We start from the raw sequence: 19,115 nt of genomic DNA, 5'->3' as shown, positions 1-19,115 counted from the left end.
GAATATTAATCATTTATTTGATTGTCCGCATGTGCTGATTAATCAATTTGAGTAGGATCTGCAGGATTAACTATCCTATTATTCCCCCTGCAAGAACAGATAAGAGATAAGACTTTAAAATATCATATTCCATTTATCATTTATTTTTAGGTCCCTGCTGATGAGGGTGAAATAAAAACTGAGGTAATATTAGGCAGAACAGCAACATGGGGGGAAGTGTTGGGGGAGGAGGATAAGAGAAGAAGGCATGAGGAGAGGAAAAAAATCTCTTAACTGCAGATTTTAGTGCTTCAGAAGACGGGGGGAAAAGATTCAGCTTTGTTCATCTTCAAACATGGCACAGACAACCAAGTTGTGCAGCTGGGAGTGAGAGAGCGGAGAGAAAAAGGGGGGCGGAGAGACGAGAGGAACAGGAAGTTGATGGGAAAGTGATAGCTGTCTCCACCTGGAGTAAAGCCTGAGCTGTGTGTTAAAAGAGAAGGCAAAGCGAGGGAAAGGAGGGAGCTTCTGCACTTTACTCCTCTCCCGTGCTCTGCTTTAGGTAAGTTTGGCTCTCATAACAAGTATAGCTAGCTTAGCTGGTCCAACTGTGTCTCTTTTTCCAGTTTACGCCACTCACTATCTATCCAGTCTATAAATTCTCAATCTGCCAGCTGTTTAATGTGTTATGTCATGTGGTAATGCCTTTGATTCCAACATGCCTCCGTTTGTAAATACAAGAGGCACTCAAAAGGCTGTGGTTTCTTTACAAGCATGGCGCCCCCGGCGCTTTGGTTGGGAATGCATTGGGAGGGAGAAGTATTGAAAGAGTAAAGGAGGGAGTGAGAGAGAGGTGGTTAGAAACTGTATACACTTTGCATTGCTCTTCTGCCAACCCCTTCTCCCTACTGCCGCTGGTTGCGCAGGCAGGCAATGTGTGAGAAATGTGAGAGGGAGGAGTGTATCCTCTCTCCTGGCTGAACACAGCTCCGTAATTATGCACTTTTCAGCAGGTTTTACCTTTAACACTTTCCTCCCGGGGTTGAGATTACTGCTAACCATGCTTGATTTACTGCACAATTACTGAACAAGAGCTCTATGTAATCAATAAACAGGAAGGGGAAAAGTGGTAGGCTTTGAAGTATAGTTTGAGATTTTTTTGCACGATTGAGCAGTGTATATAGTGTAGCCAGTAAGGGTAGGTTGCCTCAATGCCAGTCTGTGAGATATCTATTATATCAGGCACACCTATTTGCTTTACCCACTCTGTAAGCTTCTTTATAGTGCTTAACTACTCGAGTGGAAAATGACATCTTTTTTCCTGGCCACTGCATAACACAAAGGTCAGCAACAAATTGTCTAATAAGGACGTTCCTCCAAAACATTAGATTAAAATCACAAGTTGTCCAATAAAATTAGTTTTCAGTGATGTTAGGACTTAGATACACTAGTTACATGAGCACAGACACAAAGCGCTCCTGTGTAGAGGCTTGCTGTTCGCTGTATAAAACGTCCCCAGATGGGCAGCCAGCACAATGACCTCCATGATGACACTTGCTAATGGCATGAGCAGTTATTTTGGGAAGTCTTTCTGGGTCTTTGTAAAGCTTTTTGCCAGCATGACCAAAGCAATAGTGCACTTCCAATTAGTCTGCTCTGTGTTTGATTTTCAGTGATGACAACTATATCTCAGCTGCAATTACGCCGCGCTGGGAATGATGAGGGTTTAGGTTATTGATCACCAATTGATCACGTTGATCAATGAGCACTTTTGTTTCTTTTTTTTTTTTTAATGGAGAGTGCAGTTATGTTTTTTTCCCTTTGGCTAATGAGCAAACCCAGCAGAATAGCTGTGTAAAGAAATCTGTGTTAGTAATGCCCATAGTGATAGTGTTGGCAATGCTCATGGGAAGGAGAGAGCTGCTGCTCACAGCTCCATTTTTCAACTCAAGTGCTGTGGCTCCCTGTGGGCATAGGCCAAAGGCTACAAGGGGTCTTACAAAGACAAAAAAATCCAAATTTGGTTCTCATGAGTAGGGACAACAGCTGTGCCCTTTCTGTGTTTAATTCTTTGATATTCATTATAATTTCAGAAGTTGAATCTACACTCTGAATGATGAACTGTACAGCTTTTTCCCGTACAAGGACCCTGACACTTTAAATAATACAAATTGAACAAGCAATGGTATTTTTTACTACACTCCAAATCTTTAGCTTTTTATCTGTAGTTTAAAGAGCCATGTCAGGATTTGACTCATTAAAGTTGCAGCCTTCTAGTTGCCCTGTATGGCAGAGTTTACAGGTGAAACTGGTGGGTGTTTGCTGTATGAATTGCTTGAAGAACCCTCAACAGCAGTTTCACTCCAACAAGGCACTTCATGTTCCATGCAAAATAAGCCCACATATAGACCCACTCTGTATATTCACCTCCACTCAACCCCACTCCACCCTGTTAATTTTCATTTTAAGAAGAGGCCCTCTCAAAGGCCACGATGCTCCTTTTGTTAGTGCAATGCTGCTAATAAAGATAGCCGTGTAAGACTGGGTTAAATATTGACACTGGCTGAGCACATCATCGCTGTTCTTAATTAGCTGCTGTCTCTGGCGGGCTTGTGTGAGGGCAGTGCATGAACAACTAAACATTTCCCCTTAACCACATCTCAAACACTTCTCCTCCAAAACACATTTCTATGAATTTTACATAAAAAACGTTACTGGATAGTCGGAAGGCATACAGTGTTACAGCTATCGCAGTCTTATTGCATAGCCTGAAGCAGCAACCAATTATGTGGTAATGAAATATTTACACTACCAAACTGAGGACGCCAGAGGTGAAAGCTAGATAATACAAGCCTGAGGAGACTGTATTCTGTGTCTCCTCTGTGTCGTTACGTCAGCCAGGAGGTGGAACAGGAGATCAGGCAAAGACAATAGGTAGTGTGCAGGGCTGTTTGGTCTCCCCTTTTGCTGTGGGCACATTTAGAGGCCTGTTTTAGGTCATAGTATTCAACAAAAGTGTGAAGAGGACTAATACTCTCTAGAGTTTTTCCTCTGGACTTCTGTTGACTTGTGATGGATACTCCTTTTGTAATGATACGCCAATGAATCTGCATTCCCGACATAGTGTGATGTTTGTTCTCGACCGCTAATTGTGTTTGGGTAATGTTCCTGCTCTGAATTTAATTCTCACCGACTGCATTAATCATTACAAGAAGTGTATGCCTGTATCTTAATCCAACCCACCCCCCCAGCCAACTCCCCCCCTTTACTCTTACAGGCCTCGTTCACCTCTCCAAATCCCCGTTTTCATCCCTCGTCTCCTTGAGCAATCTTTTGGCTGCCCACATGTGCAGCGGCTCGACAAGGCCGTCCTGCCATTGTGTGGCTGGCAAGTGACAAATGAAGAGGCAGTGAGGTGTTGGAGAGTCTTGTCAGATGTGAGGGCGCAACCAGGGCCGCCTCTGCCTTTACCCTACTAACACTTCAGTGACCTACAGTGCGGCTCAGAGTAGATCTACATAGTTTAGTGAGCACATACTTCATTAATTGCCCTTTGTTGCTCTGTTAAGCCAACTAATGCAATGCCTTTCATACATTCCAAAGATTTTCCTCTAAATCACATGAAAATAAAACATGTTTCGAAGGACCATGTCAAAGAGATACCTTAAGGTGTCCTTTGACTAATGTCATTCTCACATAAAGCATTCAAAGAAGTTGCATACACAAATCCCAGTACAATGCACAGGACTACAGACTTGCCACACTAGATGTGATGTCAGCCCAATTCTGTAGCCAGAAGACAGGGAGGGGTTTAAAGGTAATATTAGTGGCCTCTGGATGTAGTCATCTTTGTCTTGGAGAATCGGGAGGAGTATTGAGAAGTAAGATTGGTGCTGAAAGCAGGTGTTTTCATTTTCTTTCTCCTGTGAAAATGTCATTGTGGCCTTCACAGTTTTAGAAATGGAGACATTCCTCTTGTATGATCTGTATTTTTTACCTGCTCTGTCACGGGCAAAAGACTTGCAGCAATAGAAACCTTTTCTTTTCCTCCCTAATGTCCTCAAAACCATTGTAGTAAAAGTGTTAGACACATGACATATTTTTCTCAGCCTTTGTGCTTCCTGTTTTGACATGATGAAATTCAAAAAATGTTCTCCGCAAGTGTACCGTACAAGTAATTATTGTCACAGCTGTCCTAAATGAAGGGTTCTGATGTTGACATAGTGCTGTGGGTAAGGGAGAGAAGGGCCAGGGCAGGTCCTGATCTGCCTCATTCAGTTTCCAGATGGTACCTTGCCAGTGCACATGTCATCAAGTGGCTGCGGCAGTTGTTTGGGTACCCCCATGGCTCCACCCTGCCCTCGCCTCCTGCAGGCAGACTTATTGTACTGCAATTTTGGCAAGCTCCTCCCAGCATGGCTTTCATAAAAGCACCAGGAGGTTAAGCTGTTAATTAGCTACTGAAAGAGGAGGCCAACAGCTTGCTGTTAATTTGCTTGACTGTTTTTTTCTTTTCTTGTTTGAGGATTGACATCATTTCCTGCCTGTTTTGGAGGCATGACTGTGTGTCACTAGAAGCATGAGCGTGCTCATTAAAAAGGGGGGAATTGTGTTTATCTGGCTATGATTACAAGAGGACATTATGTATGTATGGCCATGCTTATCCAAATGTTCTTAATGAGAGCGGCCCTGGACGCCAGTTCGGGGCTCCTGTGGGCATAGGCCCAGGCTCGTTATCACCACACAGGGCATTGATCTCTCCACTGCCTGCTTGCTTCTCCTCCTCCTCCCCCTTTCAAAGACAGTGACTCGAACATGAATTATGTGGACACATTGATCAGCTGATTGAGAGCTATTGTTTAAAGCCCTGGTTCATTATTGAAGGAGGGATTACCCAACTCTTGTTTGGTGCGTGCGTATGTGAGAGTGTATTACTCAGCTCCTTGTCACAGCGCGCACTCCCCTTGGCTCACCTTAGATTTTCAGCAGCTACACGAATGTGCGCACACTTACACACACACTTACAGCAGCCTACACAATCAACATGGCCCAAATGACTGCCTGCATTGATTGCCTTCCCTCTGCAATTATGTTCCCATTGTTTACTTTCTAGCATCTTACTCATTCAAACAGAATTCGATAATTATTGCTTTATTTAATGTTAAAGTAAGTAAGAGTGGTGGGTGTGGAGCACCAGTAGCTGCATTGTCTTTAAGTGTCTCTATGAACTCCTCATCACCCCCCCCCCCACAACCCCCCACGCTACTTTGTTTCATTGGCCTATGTTAAGTCATGCTCTCCAAGGACACCTCCAGCGATCCATCTTTACCTTTCTGGCCTCCCTTATGAAACAGAGGTCCGTTTTGTTTCTTTCTCCTCTCCCAGAGACAAATATGCAGCCGGTTTTTATTCACCAGTAGTGATGGATCATTTCTACACTAAGGCAGCAGAGGAAGCAACTTAGCACATTATGGGCTTTGAGACAGAGGGACAGGATGCAGTGGAGGGGTGGCAGGGATTATAGAGAGTAAAAGAGAAGAAGGACAAAGGTGGGGATGGGGTTCAGGAAGCCAGTGAAAGGTAGTTTTTTTGGCCTGGAGTACACAGTCTCCTTTAAGCCACAAGCTAACTGTTAGGCATGTTGCAGCTTGCATTGGCTAATTCAAAGCAGCCACCACACTTGGCACCCAGTGGGGCCTCTGTGGTTGGAGCTGTTGTTCATGCTGCTGGCAGACGGGGACTCATAGGCTGAACTCACTCTGCCTCTTCACTTTCTTAAATAACCTGCTTATGTTCCAGGGGATTCCCAGAGTGCAGATTTATGACAGCAAAGTCCCAAACTATTCTCTCTGTATGTACAAATGCACTGCTGCTGGGAGGAAAGGGGTCAGAGGAGCATGTTCTCTATAGTACATGAATGAGATGGCTTCAGTTTTCACACAGTGAGGGGTGGTTTCCTCTATCTTTGGCCATGGTTTGTTTTTCAACCCAACGGGCACATTGTCTACGTTGAGAGTGAAATACAGTCAACTCATTGGTTGTTATACTGTTCTGACATCACTTTATCTAACAAAGGTGTTGGCTTTTTTTTTTTTTCTAGAATCCCAGCAGGGATCACTGTACAACAGGCAACATCTAAACACAAATAAATACACATAGAAACATATAAAACATACCTAATTACTCTGTCCAAGGGCATATTGGGAAACATATGTATATAAATATCAATCACTTAATCAGTCCTTATTTATGTAGCACCACTTCATAACCAAAGTCATCTCAAGACACTTTACAAAGAGGGCAGGTCTAGACCCTACTCTTTGATATATTATTGAAAAAGACCCAATATTAATCACCATGAGCTCAAGCAATGTTACAGTGGTGAGGAAAACCTTCCCTTTAATGGGCAAGAACCTCGAGCAGAACCAGACTCATGTTGAACAACCATCTGCTGAAGCCATATGCCTGCATAGACACATAGGCAGAGACAACAGCGCTCAGTGCCGAGAATCCTGCAGACAGTTACAAAGCGATATCCCGGCAGATACTCACTGGCTCTCTCACAGAGGGAATTTGGCAGCTCTCTTAGAATTGATAGCTATTTAGCTCACAGATAGTCATCTGTTTTAATGCATTAATTTTGTATTAACAGCACTGCCAAATTTAATGGTGGAAATTAGAGTATGGCCATAATGGTGTGTGTGGCTGTGTGTGAGAGTGTGTATGTTTGTCTGTGTGCATTTCTGATGTTCTCTTTGTCTATACTTTGGTATGTGTTTGTTGTGTGTACATGCTGTATTATATGGCTCCATTGGGAGCCATTCTTTGGAATTACCGGCCCTGTCTCTCTTCCAGCCTTCCAGTAATACCCACCTCTATCTTGTGTTAGTTGGACTCTCAGCAACCACACTGTTTTGTGTTAAAGGTGCACTTTTACTTTGCATTTAAGTGGATGGAAATGCAGATGTATGCAGTGCTCTGGGTGGGTGGTGAAACTGATACCGGCACGTATTGCCCACTCAGAGGGCAGAGTGCGCTGTAGAGTTGTGAGCGAGAGGATGGGGTGGTGCCCACACCGCCCCTGTCCCTCTTTACCTGAAAAAGCACAGAGCACTGCTTCAGCCTCCACAGAAAAGAGATAAGGTGCTCCATGGAAGAGAGAGACTTGAAAAATCAGGATTGCATTTTTAACTATGAAAACCAGTACTGTTGAATAAGGCTTAGGACTGGACCTCTCAATATAGAGCCCAAATGACTTAATCTAACATATTTTAAATGTAAATAGTATCAGATCATCATTCAGAGCATTAGTTCTCAACCTTTTTCCTTGGACCCATTTATGTGTACCTAAAAAAAGCTCAGCTCTCCCTGGACCCACACAAAAAAGCAATGCATGGCTCTCTAACATCAACAGAAATTTCAATTCATTTCATTATAACCTAAATTACAAGTCTGACTGACTAAGTAGCCTGATATTTTCAAATGAGTAAACATTCATTTTTTACACCTTTGAACAAAATATTAAGTAATTGTGCTATCACTCGGGAACCAGTAATTTAGAGTTATCCAACCAGCTTGGTTTTTAAATTAGCGGACTATGAAAGATTTTCATCTTTCTTTTCAAAGACAGCAACAGGGATTTTATATGTATTTTTTTTTCTATTACAAAGGACACATTTAAAACAACTCTGTTTTTTTTAACTCATCTGGTAATCAGACCTCACATTCAGTACATTCATGTGCACACAGCATGTCTCCCATGCCCAATTGAGAACATCACAGCATTCAAGGGGCTCACACATTTGTACTTGCTCAGCTGAATCTCCTATATACTGGCTGTAAATTCCCAGACAGTTCAGTGCTATTGAATCCATGCCACTGACCCAGCCAGCTTCTACTCCACAGCTCCCCTCCTGTTGGGGCCTCGGCAGGGCACTCTGAAACCCCAGAAACCCACGCCGACTGACTCCTCCCAGATCACCATGACTTTTTCATTAAGCTGCCAAATTCCTGCACTGCAGTTTGAGGTGATTTATCATATAGGGGTTTCATTGCAGGTTCATAGGAAACAGACTTAGGCCCTGTCTCAAGCATTATTATGTTTCACATTTAAAGTAAGCACGCATGCATGTGTGTGAACCAAAGAGACTGTGAGTTTACTGTGTCCACTCTGTTTGGGCTCTTAGATACAATCCTAGGAGTGTTGCACATGGATAATTGCTTTGGAATCCAGTGAGAATCCATCAAGGCAGTTAGTGCATGCTTGACCACAGAGCTGTTGTTCTCATGGGCTAAACTGTGCCCTTCTTCTGCTCACTATGGTCCACTTCAGTCCTCCCTGAAATACGGAATCAGCTGGGGCCACATTTGTGACTCTAAAACGCCCCAGACTGCTCAGGGTCATGGCCAGTGCAGAGATGGTGAAAGTGGAGGTTTACAGGTGTAACCGTTTGATATTGCAGACAGAGCTACAAGCACTGGGGCAGGCCAGACTTGGCCCTGTTGAGGCCATCTTCCCGGGCCAGTCAGGTTTATAGTGAATTATAGCCGATTCAGGGGCAGGCGGTCTCAGGTTCACTCCTATATAAACCCCCTGCTTTTTATGGGAAACTATAAAACTTCCAGGATTTTATTCTACCCCTTGAGACTAGCTTTGAAGTTTCGGTCAGGTGCTGTCATATTTTTTTTAAACTTGTCTTCTTGTAGATTTTTGCAGCCTTGAGTCATTTGCAGCCAGAACTCTCTCTTTTTTATAATTCAAGACATCTGCTATGACTAAAAGCAGTGTGCATGATGGATTTGGTGATATCTATAACTGAATCAGTCTTTCAGGTTTCTGTCTACCTTCTGATGCAATATTTGTGCACAGAAGAAAAGGAGGAGGGCTTCCACAATATCCAGCAACACCTATTCATGACATCATGGATGGCTTAAAACGAGGCAAGAAAGGAGAGCGCACAGAGACACAGAGCCTTTTACAATCACTTAATAACTCTATTACACCGAGCTGTGGGGCTCACAAAGAGGAGGGGGAGAAAAAAACTCCTATTCCTTTTTCCTGGAAGCGGTGTCTTAATGCACATTTTAGGTGTAGAAGTGAGAAATATGAAACCGAAGAGAGTGAAACACAATAGCTCAGAAAACCCCATAGCAATATTATGATATTGCCAGAAAATTAAACATTAGGAGAAAGGGACAAGAGCATTTTAGGGAGGCATAATATTGTTAGGACTTTTTTCCTCCAGCCTGTCAACACCTGATTTAGAAATAATGTGGTTAAATGTCTAATGTTTCCATTGCTTTTAGATTTTTTTTTTAGCCAGCCAAACAGGGCATGCAGGGTTTTGAGGGACAGTTCAGTTTGATTTTGCTGAATAGTTCATTTTCCTTAAGCCTTTAATGAGTCTTAGCATGATTTGAGAGGTAAAAGAACAAGGGTACATGATCTTGAAAGCTAATGATGAATATTTGTAAAATACTCAAATTTAAAAAAAGTACAATAAAAGGATTAAAGAAAAATAAACCTTTAAAAGTAGTTAAAGCTCCCATGACATTTTTTTACACAGTCATGAAACAGTTTGAAATCAATACTGAAGCCTCTTTATGAGTTATAAAAACAAACCTGACTATTAGCAATAAGAATAAGATTTCTATATGGTAAAGTGTAATTCTTGTAATAACTGCTACTGGGGGGTAGGTGTCAGATTAATTTACAATACACTGAAGAAATAGCCTTTGTTTACATTTTCCGAAACAAATACTTACAACTGATGCATGTGACTGTTAAAGGAAGCTAGAAAGAGTTATGAGGAGCAATTTTATCTGCAGGGAAAGCCAAACTTAAACTCTTCATAAGAGCTTTAACCATCTTAGTATAAATATATTAATAAGTCTCTTTATTTAGGTTTAGAATGACAAATATTTTTGCCTCAGGACCTTTAATTTCCATATTTAACATGTTTTAATAATGTTTTACAGTCACTTTGGCCTAGTTTGACAATTGTAATCCCCAATAATATGCATATACCATGGCTTTTAAAGTATCTGGCTTAACTGAGTCTAAAGCGTTTTTGAACCTTGGAGGTCCACGATCATTCTGGCATGACATCATCATACACTGTTATTGTCACATGATTACATAAAAACAAAGCCACATTTTGCATTGCAAAATTGTGTGAGAAGTGTGACTTTTAAGATGTCTTTCTGTCAGTTTTTGTTTGATGTCAATAAGTCAGTTAAAAAAGGAAAAATGATTATTTTAATTTGAAATAAAATGAATTTTACAAATGGCATACAGTGTTCCATACTCTACAGGACTAGCACTGATAATTTCTTCATAACTTTGGCATTTTATTTTTCTTTAAGGAAATACATTTCACTATGCTTGTCATTTATTTTGTAATATAATGTCATGTAATTTAATTCTTCTTGTAGTTTGATTGCATAAAATATTGTACAGTGGGACATTTAAGCAGGGTTCCTGCTTGAAAAGTCTTCAAAAGTCTTAAAGTGGAATTTTGAAATTTAAGGCCATAAAAGTCTTGAAAAGTCTTATCTTTTTTTTTTTTTAACTTTTGAAAGGTGTTACATTTTAGATGGCACTTTGACTAAGACATGCCTTTGGTTTACTAGACAATGTGACTTATTTTTATCATTCTTTTATTTTGTACATGCATGTTTACATGGCATTTAATAGCATTTACAGCAATGCAGCCCGTAAGTAGCCTGCCTGTAGTAACTGTTCAGAATCAGCTCAATATACCTGTGTTAATTTCACTTTATCGCATATTGTTAGAATAGAGGCATGACATGTGCCAGAAGTCATTGAATTTGAGTATTCATGGCCCAAAAATGTATTTTTCTCTTTACCGTCTGACATTTCATAAACAGTACATAAAATCAGAAATTTCAGCCTTGGTACAGTGTACAGCGAAATCACATGAAGCTTTGTTGTGCAAAGTCTGCAAAAGGTGGTATTAATTTTTCTAAGTTCTAGGGAAAACACCAATGTATATCATTGTAATTTTCTGCATTAAGCTTGACTTTTGTTGCATATATATCTTTGGATGTTTAATTTGTACTGCCTCACAGTCTTTGAATGCAAAGAATGCCAAACTGTTCTCAGTGTACTCAAGTATAAAAGTTATCTAAAACTTGGGCATTGCTTAGTGAACAAAAATGTGCCAATAGATACATATGTATTCTGTGGGGGAAAAAACTTTTTTAGCTTAATTTATGTAATTTTACCAGTTTCATGTGGAAGTTTCAACTTTTTCTAAATTTCCAACTCTTGAAATCACAACTTCATCATATTTTGATGTATATATTTTTACAATAATGCATTTTTCTGTGTTTTTGAAGGTCTATATCTAAAAACCAGTAAGTTAAAGTTAAAAAATAGTTTTTATTTCATAAAGCCGATGTTTTGCTGAAAAGAATGATACCAAACATGAGCATGGTAAACATTTTCTGGGTGGTTTATATTGACAGAAAATATATTGACAAAAGAGAAAAAATAGCCTTCAACTTCTAAGGGTTGAGGACAATATGTAACAGTTAATAAAATTAGCTATACAATGATATACAATATATTAAAACTCATTTCTTGTCCTCTCAGCATGCATTCATGACCCATGGGTGCCAAGAAGATTAGAGTGAAACAGTGAAAAACTTTGGATGATTGACATTGATTGAAGCCACGGAAAGTCACAGTGAGACTCCAGAGTTTGCTATTAGGAGCAGCACATGACAAGCTTTTCTCATCCTCCATACCGAGTCTGGGGCTTTTTATCGTAAATATGCAGAAACAATCAGTGTGATGCTTTAGGACAGTGGTCAATAACTCTGTTGCTCACACCAGGCGCAGCCATATTGTGTCGACCTTGCGTCATTGATTGAGCCATGCAGGAGGTAATTAGACTGGAGCTCTGTGGTGTGACTAGGGCTTGTGGTGGTATGGTGTCACTGCGGGGGTGTTAGGCATGTTGTGTCACTATTGAGGGGGGGTCTGAAAGCAGGACCAGGCCTGCTGTTGAGTCTTAGAGGAAGTTCTAAGGTTGACAGGTCAATAGCAAAGCTGATTTCCTGTCCTCTGAAGGTTGTCCTCCTGTTGTGGAATGTTTCGGGATGTACTAACCTCCCCCCTCCTGCCTTCCCACCGGCCGACTTTGCCTCTCTTTCTCCATGAGAGAGCGAGGATTTAACTCGCCATGATCAATATTTAGCATCCCATGCGTGAAACAAGCAGATGTTTGGAGTTTCCTTTTCAGAGACGGGAGGCTTCTGTTGAGTGAAGGGGATCAATGCTCCCTTCCGTCTACGAGGCTGCAGGCCCATGGCTTTCTGAAGGGTGGCTGATGTGATTCCTGCCCGCCTATGGGCCCGTGAGATTTGTGTGCCTCCCAGGCCTCTCCTGTCCTGTTAGCCCACTGATACAGACACTCGCGCAGACAAAGTGCGCAGTCCAAACAGTTGTCCTGAAGTGGAAGAGGTCTGGATGTTAAACAACAGGGCTGTGATTGGGAATTGATTTGTTCATTTGCCAACTGTTTGAGTGAAAGTGAGTCGGTGGTGCCTGGCCAGCTATCTGCCATCTACAATAACCTCTTTTTTCCTCTCTCTTTCTTTCCTTTTCTCTTTCTCTCCCTCTCTCTCTCTCTCCATCCCCTCCCACAGCACCTGCAGCAGCACGAGAACGCGGTGGAGGGTGATGCCTGCTACTACCACTGTGTGCTGTGTAACTACTCGACCAAGGCCAAGCTCAATCTGATCCAGCATGTGCGCTCCATGAAACACCAGCGCAGCGAGAGCCTCAGGAAGCTCCAGCGCCTGCAGAAGGGTCTGCCGGAGGAGGACGAGGACCTCAGCTCCATCTTTACCATCCGCAAATGTCCTTCTTCAGATACAGGTCAGAACTGGACCCTGTGGCCCTTTTTGAGTATCTCTTCATGTGTGTCTGTCAATGCTTTGCTATCTTAATCTCTTTATCTATGTCCATATTAGTTTTTACCCATGAACAAATACCGATCAGTCTCATGATAACCCTGTGTTTGGCTTAGTTTTGATAAATTGCCAAGAAGAAAGCCTTGACATTAATTGATAAAATCTTTTTTAAACTACAGTTCCCACAAAATTTTTCATCACTGTTGTTTTGTTCTAGTTTTCTGAAGTTAAGTTCAAAAAGATGCTTGAGGGGCTACAGCTATAACTGGAGTACAAAAGTATTAAATGCACAGTGCTATTTTTAGACAAGAACAATATGTTGTAGCACAACCATTGATGGAGCTAAGTATGATTCTAATTAAATAAAGCAGAGCAGGTTCCCACTCAGAGATGGAATTAAAAAACATCATACTTGAAGTTGTGACTCCTAACTTGATTTATTTTTAGATATATTATTGATCTTAATATTTTAGGTTCATATCATTTAGATGGAATATTCCTTTAAAGCCGGCCCTTACCAGTAAAAGCAGAAATCCCTGTTAATGGGAGCTGTCATTTCCAGCCATTAAAGACACATTGAGACAGAGCATTAGGGCCAAAGTAGGAGGGGCCACACAACAGCAGCAGCTGCAACAACAGCAAGAACACCAAATATCCAGATTCAGCTACAACAACAGTAGCATGACTGAAACAAAGTGCTATGACTGCTCATTTATTACGGAGTGATTAGGAACACTGAGCTGTGGTCAGTTAACACTCTTTCTTAGCACAGATTTGGTTTTCCAATCACTTTAGCTCCCATGCCCTGACAAAGGGCCTCTATTGTGTGTCCTTCCAAGAGGGAACCATTACTTCCCTCGCACACATACTTGCTGTCTGTGTTATGCAGGGGGGAAAAAAACGCCAGCCTGTGAAGACGCTTTGTTCCAAGGAGGCAGGGATAATGAAGCCAGTGGCCGGGAAATTGCGCAAAAGGCAGTCACAGATCTGAAGCAAATCATTAGAGAACATATTTAGCTGAGCAATTAGGGACAATTAAGCTTTCTGCTCGCTGCACTCCAAATATGTTAATGACTACAGTACAGTGGACATGCTAACATGCAAAGGCAAGAGGAAGGGCCATTTAGGTTAAAAGGCTTGGGGCGGTTGGGAATTTACTGTTTTTGTGTCTCCAGATCGGAGGATATGTTTTGCTTCTTTGGCTTTTTCTGCATTTGTTGCGGAAGTTGTGTTTATTAGTCCCTCTCTCTCTCTCTCTTTGACCTATGATGTGCTAGTTCCATGTTTGTGCCAGGGTGAGGGACCCAGGCTCTGGTTAAAATAATTGACCCCCTACAGTAGGGCTGTGTACTGGTGGTGTCATTGCACACAAACAAAGCTTCAATATAGTTGTTTCTATACAGCTATTATTGTCCATGCCCTATTCGGTGTCTCATAGAGACATCACGTAGTGCTTTTAGCATTATTAGCATCTGTTTTTAATTCCTTTTTCCTTCTTTCCAAATATGTTGAATGTGTTCATAGGCAGGGTTCAGGAAACATGTAATAGCTGCAGAAAAAATCAAATAAACTGGATCTTTGCCCCTTTTTTTTCAGCCCGGCAGTGCCCCATTGTGTTCATTGAGAGGTGTTTTTAATACATAAAAATCTGCCTCTTGTTGATTAACCTGAAGATTGCTGACTCAACATCTCCTGTCGACCAGGACGCCACAACCCAAATGCCTCACTCCAGCTCCATCAGCTGTGAAGGTCCATCTCAGGGCCTCTCCCCTCCTTTAAGGCTGAACCATTCCCTCCCTGTGTAATGTTTAATTTCCTCTTTGCTAGCTCTTCTGTGGCACGGGGCTCTCTTTTTTGTGGTTGAGGCATAGTTGCTAAATCAGTGGAACGTTGCCTGGCTTGTTAAAACAAAGTTGCCCCTGGATTTCTGGGTCACTTAGACAGTAATTCCTTTGCTTGCTTGCTGCTGTTCTGTGATCCTGTGAGTGGGCTCTTTGCTGCCGATAGGTGCTGGGCTTGTAGTTTGCAAGGGATTTTTTTACCAAAAACATTGGGTGGCTGCTGTTTTCCAAAAGAAAATGCTCATCTAAATCATGATGGTTTCAGTACATAATCCTTTTACAAACAATATCCCTTTATGTCATACCTTATATCCCTTGTATCCTTGATACTTCATGTGTGATCCTGTATTGTTTAATCCTCTGAGCATGTTGATGCTCTTGATTTGGTCATGGGCTTTTCTTTTTTTGCACTGAGTGTCCAGTTCTTCAATTAGACTAACGCTGGGATAGGAGCTCCATATTGTTTTAATTCCTGCCTATACTGAAAAAGTGCTGCTTAGGCATGTTTCACTTTTGCCCCCCGCTCCATTTGTCTTCTTTAACCCTTTATCTATGGGGAAACAAAGGGGGCCTCAGAGGGACCCCTGGCCTTTACAGCTGGTCAGTGAGCAGGGATCACTGACTAGAGCTATGCTCTCACTGCAGCAGTGTTAGCCTCTGGTTTTTAGGTTAGCATTGTGAGGCAGGTACATACACAAAATAGAAAAGAGAGTTTTGGAATGACAGAGAAAGGAAGGGGAATTTTGAAGCATTTACATGTGAGGTGAGTTGGTTTGACAAAGTATCATAGGTGTAGTTATTAGAGAGAAAGCAGGAAATGTAAAGCATCAAGATCTGAAGAAAAAGAAACTTTGAGGCACAGATGCAAAAGAGATTGGGGGGAAATGAGTTTTGGGGGCTTACATGTGAGTGCTAGTGTGACACTTGAGTGTCTGATGACCCTATTTCATATGAATGATGTTCACCAGGGCATATAACTCCATGACACATTGAGGTTTCTCATTTCTTAGCATTTAATCGACTAAAGTTATTATTTGAGCACAGAGCAGAATGAGATCATGCCTTTAAAAAAGGGCAAAGTTAAGTTGCGCTCAAGGGTTGTATGCCCTTCTGCAGAAAAAGAAAATGTTTGCTTTATTTTGTGTGCAGAGAGTGAAAGAGAGAGAGAGAGGAGGAGAGAATATTAGTATTTTACAGCGGTGGTGGTGCACATTTGTGTAAGGAGGAGGCAGAGATGGAGAACAAACGTGGCTGACAGTGTGGATTAGCTCCTGCTGTAAATCTGCCTCAGTCACAGATGGCAGGCCCTTGATCGCTGGGCTGTGACGGCTTGGCTCTGAACGCAGGAGGAAATCCCTGTCTGTGAGTCGAGGAGGCTGGGAAGGAGAAGGCTGGGGCTGGGCTGCCTGGGCAGCCACCAGTCATTGTCTCCAGTCCGTGTAGACATACTGTGGAAGCTTGGGTATTCAAGGGCGAAGGCTGGTGTGGGGAGGGGGTTATCTCACTTTGACTCTGCAGTGGTTTCGTCCAGCACACCATGAGAGCTTGTAAGTGGAACTTAAGCCTCCAGTAAAAGATCAGCGTTACTTTTAATGACCAGTTTGAGAAACTGGGCAGGGGCGCTGTGTGTGCATTATTAACTGGAAATGAGACGAAAGGATGCATACAAATTACTGCATAATAGTGGAATCCAATATGAGATCCATTGCTTGTTTTGCTAAAAGGGGTGCGCTTTCAGGGTCACACACCTAATAGTAAGGCCTGTCCTGACAACAGAGGCATTTCTCTTCCCTCTCATGCCTCCCTCTGCCTCTCTGCCTCATGCATAATTCTTCAAATGCTCTGAAAAGACAGGAAAATGGGCTTTTACATGGAAAAATGCAGTAATAAATGAAAATAGAGAAAATACAGACATATTTGGGCTTTGCATAACACTTTGCAGCTCAGGGAGAATTTTTTCTCAATATCAGGTGTGTCCAAATTGTTATACCATGAGTCCTTTTTTGCACTGCATTGAACATTGTCTTCATTTTTTTGCCTCATCCCCTGCTTCCATCTGCTTTCTTGCAACATATTAACAGGGCTTTACTCTCCACTGCTATCATATTTTTGATATCTGCATGTCCAGTAGCAAAGCTAAAGCTGTTAAAGCCAGGTAATATCAGAGGTGAGCCAGGCCACGCTCTGATGGCATGCAAGGGCCAGAAACTGAGCTTTTTTCTCCCCACAGGCAAGAACAAAACAGACGGTAGCCATTTCTGGAATGTCCTCCTTTATTCATGCTTGTTAAAATGCAAAGTAAACCTTTCCAGAAACAGGATATTGTAGCCCCTAACCACCAGACCCTTTCTGCATGCCACATTATGGCCAATCTGAAAGTAAGTCGTATAGTCAGACACTGCTGCAATGCGCTTTTAATAAAGGCTGTTATTGCCCTGGTGATGCAGAGTGGATATGAGGATGAGGACTGTGCAGGCCTGGATGAGTCGGGCCCCAGAGGGCCCACAGCTCAGTCAGGCCTCCGTCAGTCGCCTGCCTTCTAATCCCTGTCCGAAGGGCATCAAGGCAGCATAGGAAATTGGTTGCTGTCCGCAAAACGTGCCAGGAAATTCATAAATACATTACTTTTCATTTTGAAAATATTACAAAAGACTAGACATTTATTAAAAAGCCAAAATGATGGCTTTATAGATTTTCCAGTTGTGTATCAGCATTCATATGACCCTGCTGCTCTAACGAACACAGGGAAAGTCTTTCTTTTTGTGCCCCCTGCCTGATGGACCGGCTTCATATAAATTCCTCTGCTGGCTCATCCCGTAATAGCAAATTGACCAGAAAGCCACAACTCTATTCTGGGATAGGCTGTGAATAAAAATGTCCTGTGTTCAGGTTTTTACTACCTCTGCTGACTGAACCCTCGCTGTGTAAACACTGGCAAGATTTGCCCCCAGGCTGGCACAGCAGGGCCAAGACTGGGCCCTGCTGTGCCAGCCTGGCTCAGGGATCCAGTTTGTGGAGGAAGACACTCTTTAAATGAGTCTGTATTCAATAAAAAGGGGATGAATTCAATGAGTAGAAGTTTAAAATAGGAAATGCAGTTAGCACTCATATTTTGGGTAGGAGCTGTTACTTCAGTTTTACAGTTGTGAGCTCCTCGTATTTTTGCACTGTGTGAGATTACACTGTCAGTTATATCAAATAGGTGTAAGTATGCACCACATATTATTTTGCAAACTGACATACTCATAAATGAGCACACACATAGGTGTCCGAATCGTCTGCTTAGAGAATCAGTCAGTGTGTGGGTGCAAGAGGCTCACCCTGTCATCAAGCCCATTTTCAGAGAAGACTGGCAGCACATTATAATATTGGTTTCCCCCTCTCTTGTCATTGCCCAGACACTCTCCTTGAAAGCTGATCCAAAAGATAGACAGTCCATCAGGAGACAGTCATCTCATTTGTACTTACTAAACGTGTTAATGAGTTCTATTTTCAGGCCTGGAGGCTTTGCTGCTGGATATTAGAGCAGAGGTGGCGATCACTGGTGTGAGCGGCCGGATCTTAGGATCTGAGAGAGCTCAGAGGGAGGGAGGGAAGGTAATGCAGAAGCCCTGCTGCCCCTCATGCCACTCACACGGAGTGACCACAGCCTCCACCGGGGCTGTCAGTCAGAGGCAAGGGCGGGAAGTGTGTGGTTGCAGTCTGACACAGACAGCGCAGGAGAGAATAGATTAGGTGACAGAGACATAATGGTTTTGATGGGTTTAATTATAGCAGCAGTCATGTCAGTGCCATACAGGTACACGAGATGAAAGAGAAACAAGTCAGTTTAAACAACGCGGAGTGTAAAAATTCAATGACTGCTTGTATAAAATGTGTTTAATAGAGCTCTTCACACCCTAAACATTTTCAGAGCAGTGTTACAGGCATATGTGGCTGGCTTTTCTCATTGGATAATGTGATTCACAGCTTTGACAACAGTTCACGGACAAAAAACATAACAGTACAGCTAACAGTACTCCACCAAAAGTAACAATGTTAAGCTACCTTGCCTAGGTGGATCCACTCATTTCAGCTTCAGTCCATCAGTTCTCTGTTAATACAGTACTTTCAAAATTGTCTACTAAACATCCAATCTACATATGCACACTAGGTAGTCTTGTCAAACAGTACAGAAATACATTCAACTTACATTCCAGTGCCTGTTTCCATTTCTGTTGTTAACCTTTTAAATCTAAGCCTTTTGTGATTATTTTAATCACAGAAAATTAAAATTTTAACTAATTATGCAAGAACTATGAGAGCTTTTAACAATGTTGTAACACATTGGAAGGGGGGACAGATTCAAGATTA

General features: G+C 42.1%; 1 protein-coding gene across 4 annotated transcripts in view; it reads left to right on the top strand.

Moving 5' to 3' along the window:
• Positions 1 to 19,115, top strand: part of zfhx3 (zinc finger homeobox 3) — a 460,260-nt gene that overhangs the window by 372,306 nt on the left and 68,839 nt on the right. For all 4 annotated transcript variants that reach the window (XM_041786249.1, XM_041786267.1, XM_041786242.1 and 1 more), the window contains one exon: positions 12,655 to 12,886. In XM_041786249.1, the coding sequence (XP_041642183.1) occupies positions 12,655 to 12,886 (232 nt within the window). The remainder of the gene's footprint in view (positions 1 to 12,654; positions 12,887 to 19,115) is intronic.

Source organism: Cheilinus undulatus, linkage group 1, assembly GCF_018320785.1.
Source record: "Cheilinus undulatus linkage group 1, ASM1832078v1, whole genome shotgun sequence".
NCBI classification, from domain to species: Eukaryota; Metazoa; Chordata; class Actinopteri; order Labriformes; family Labridae; genus Cheilinus; species Cheilinus undulatus.
This window is presented reverse-complemented; position numbering and strand designations above follow the sequence as displayed.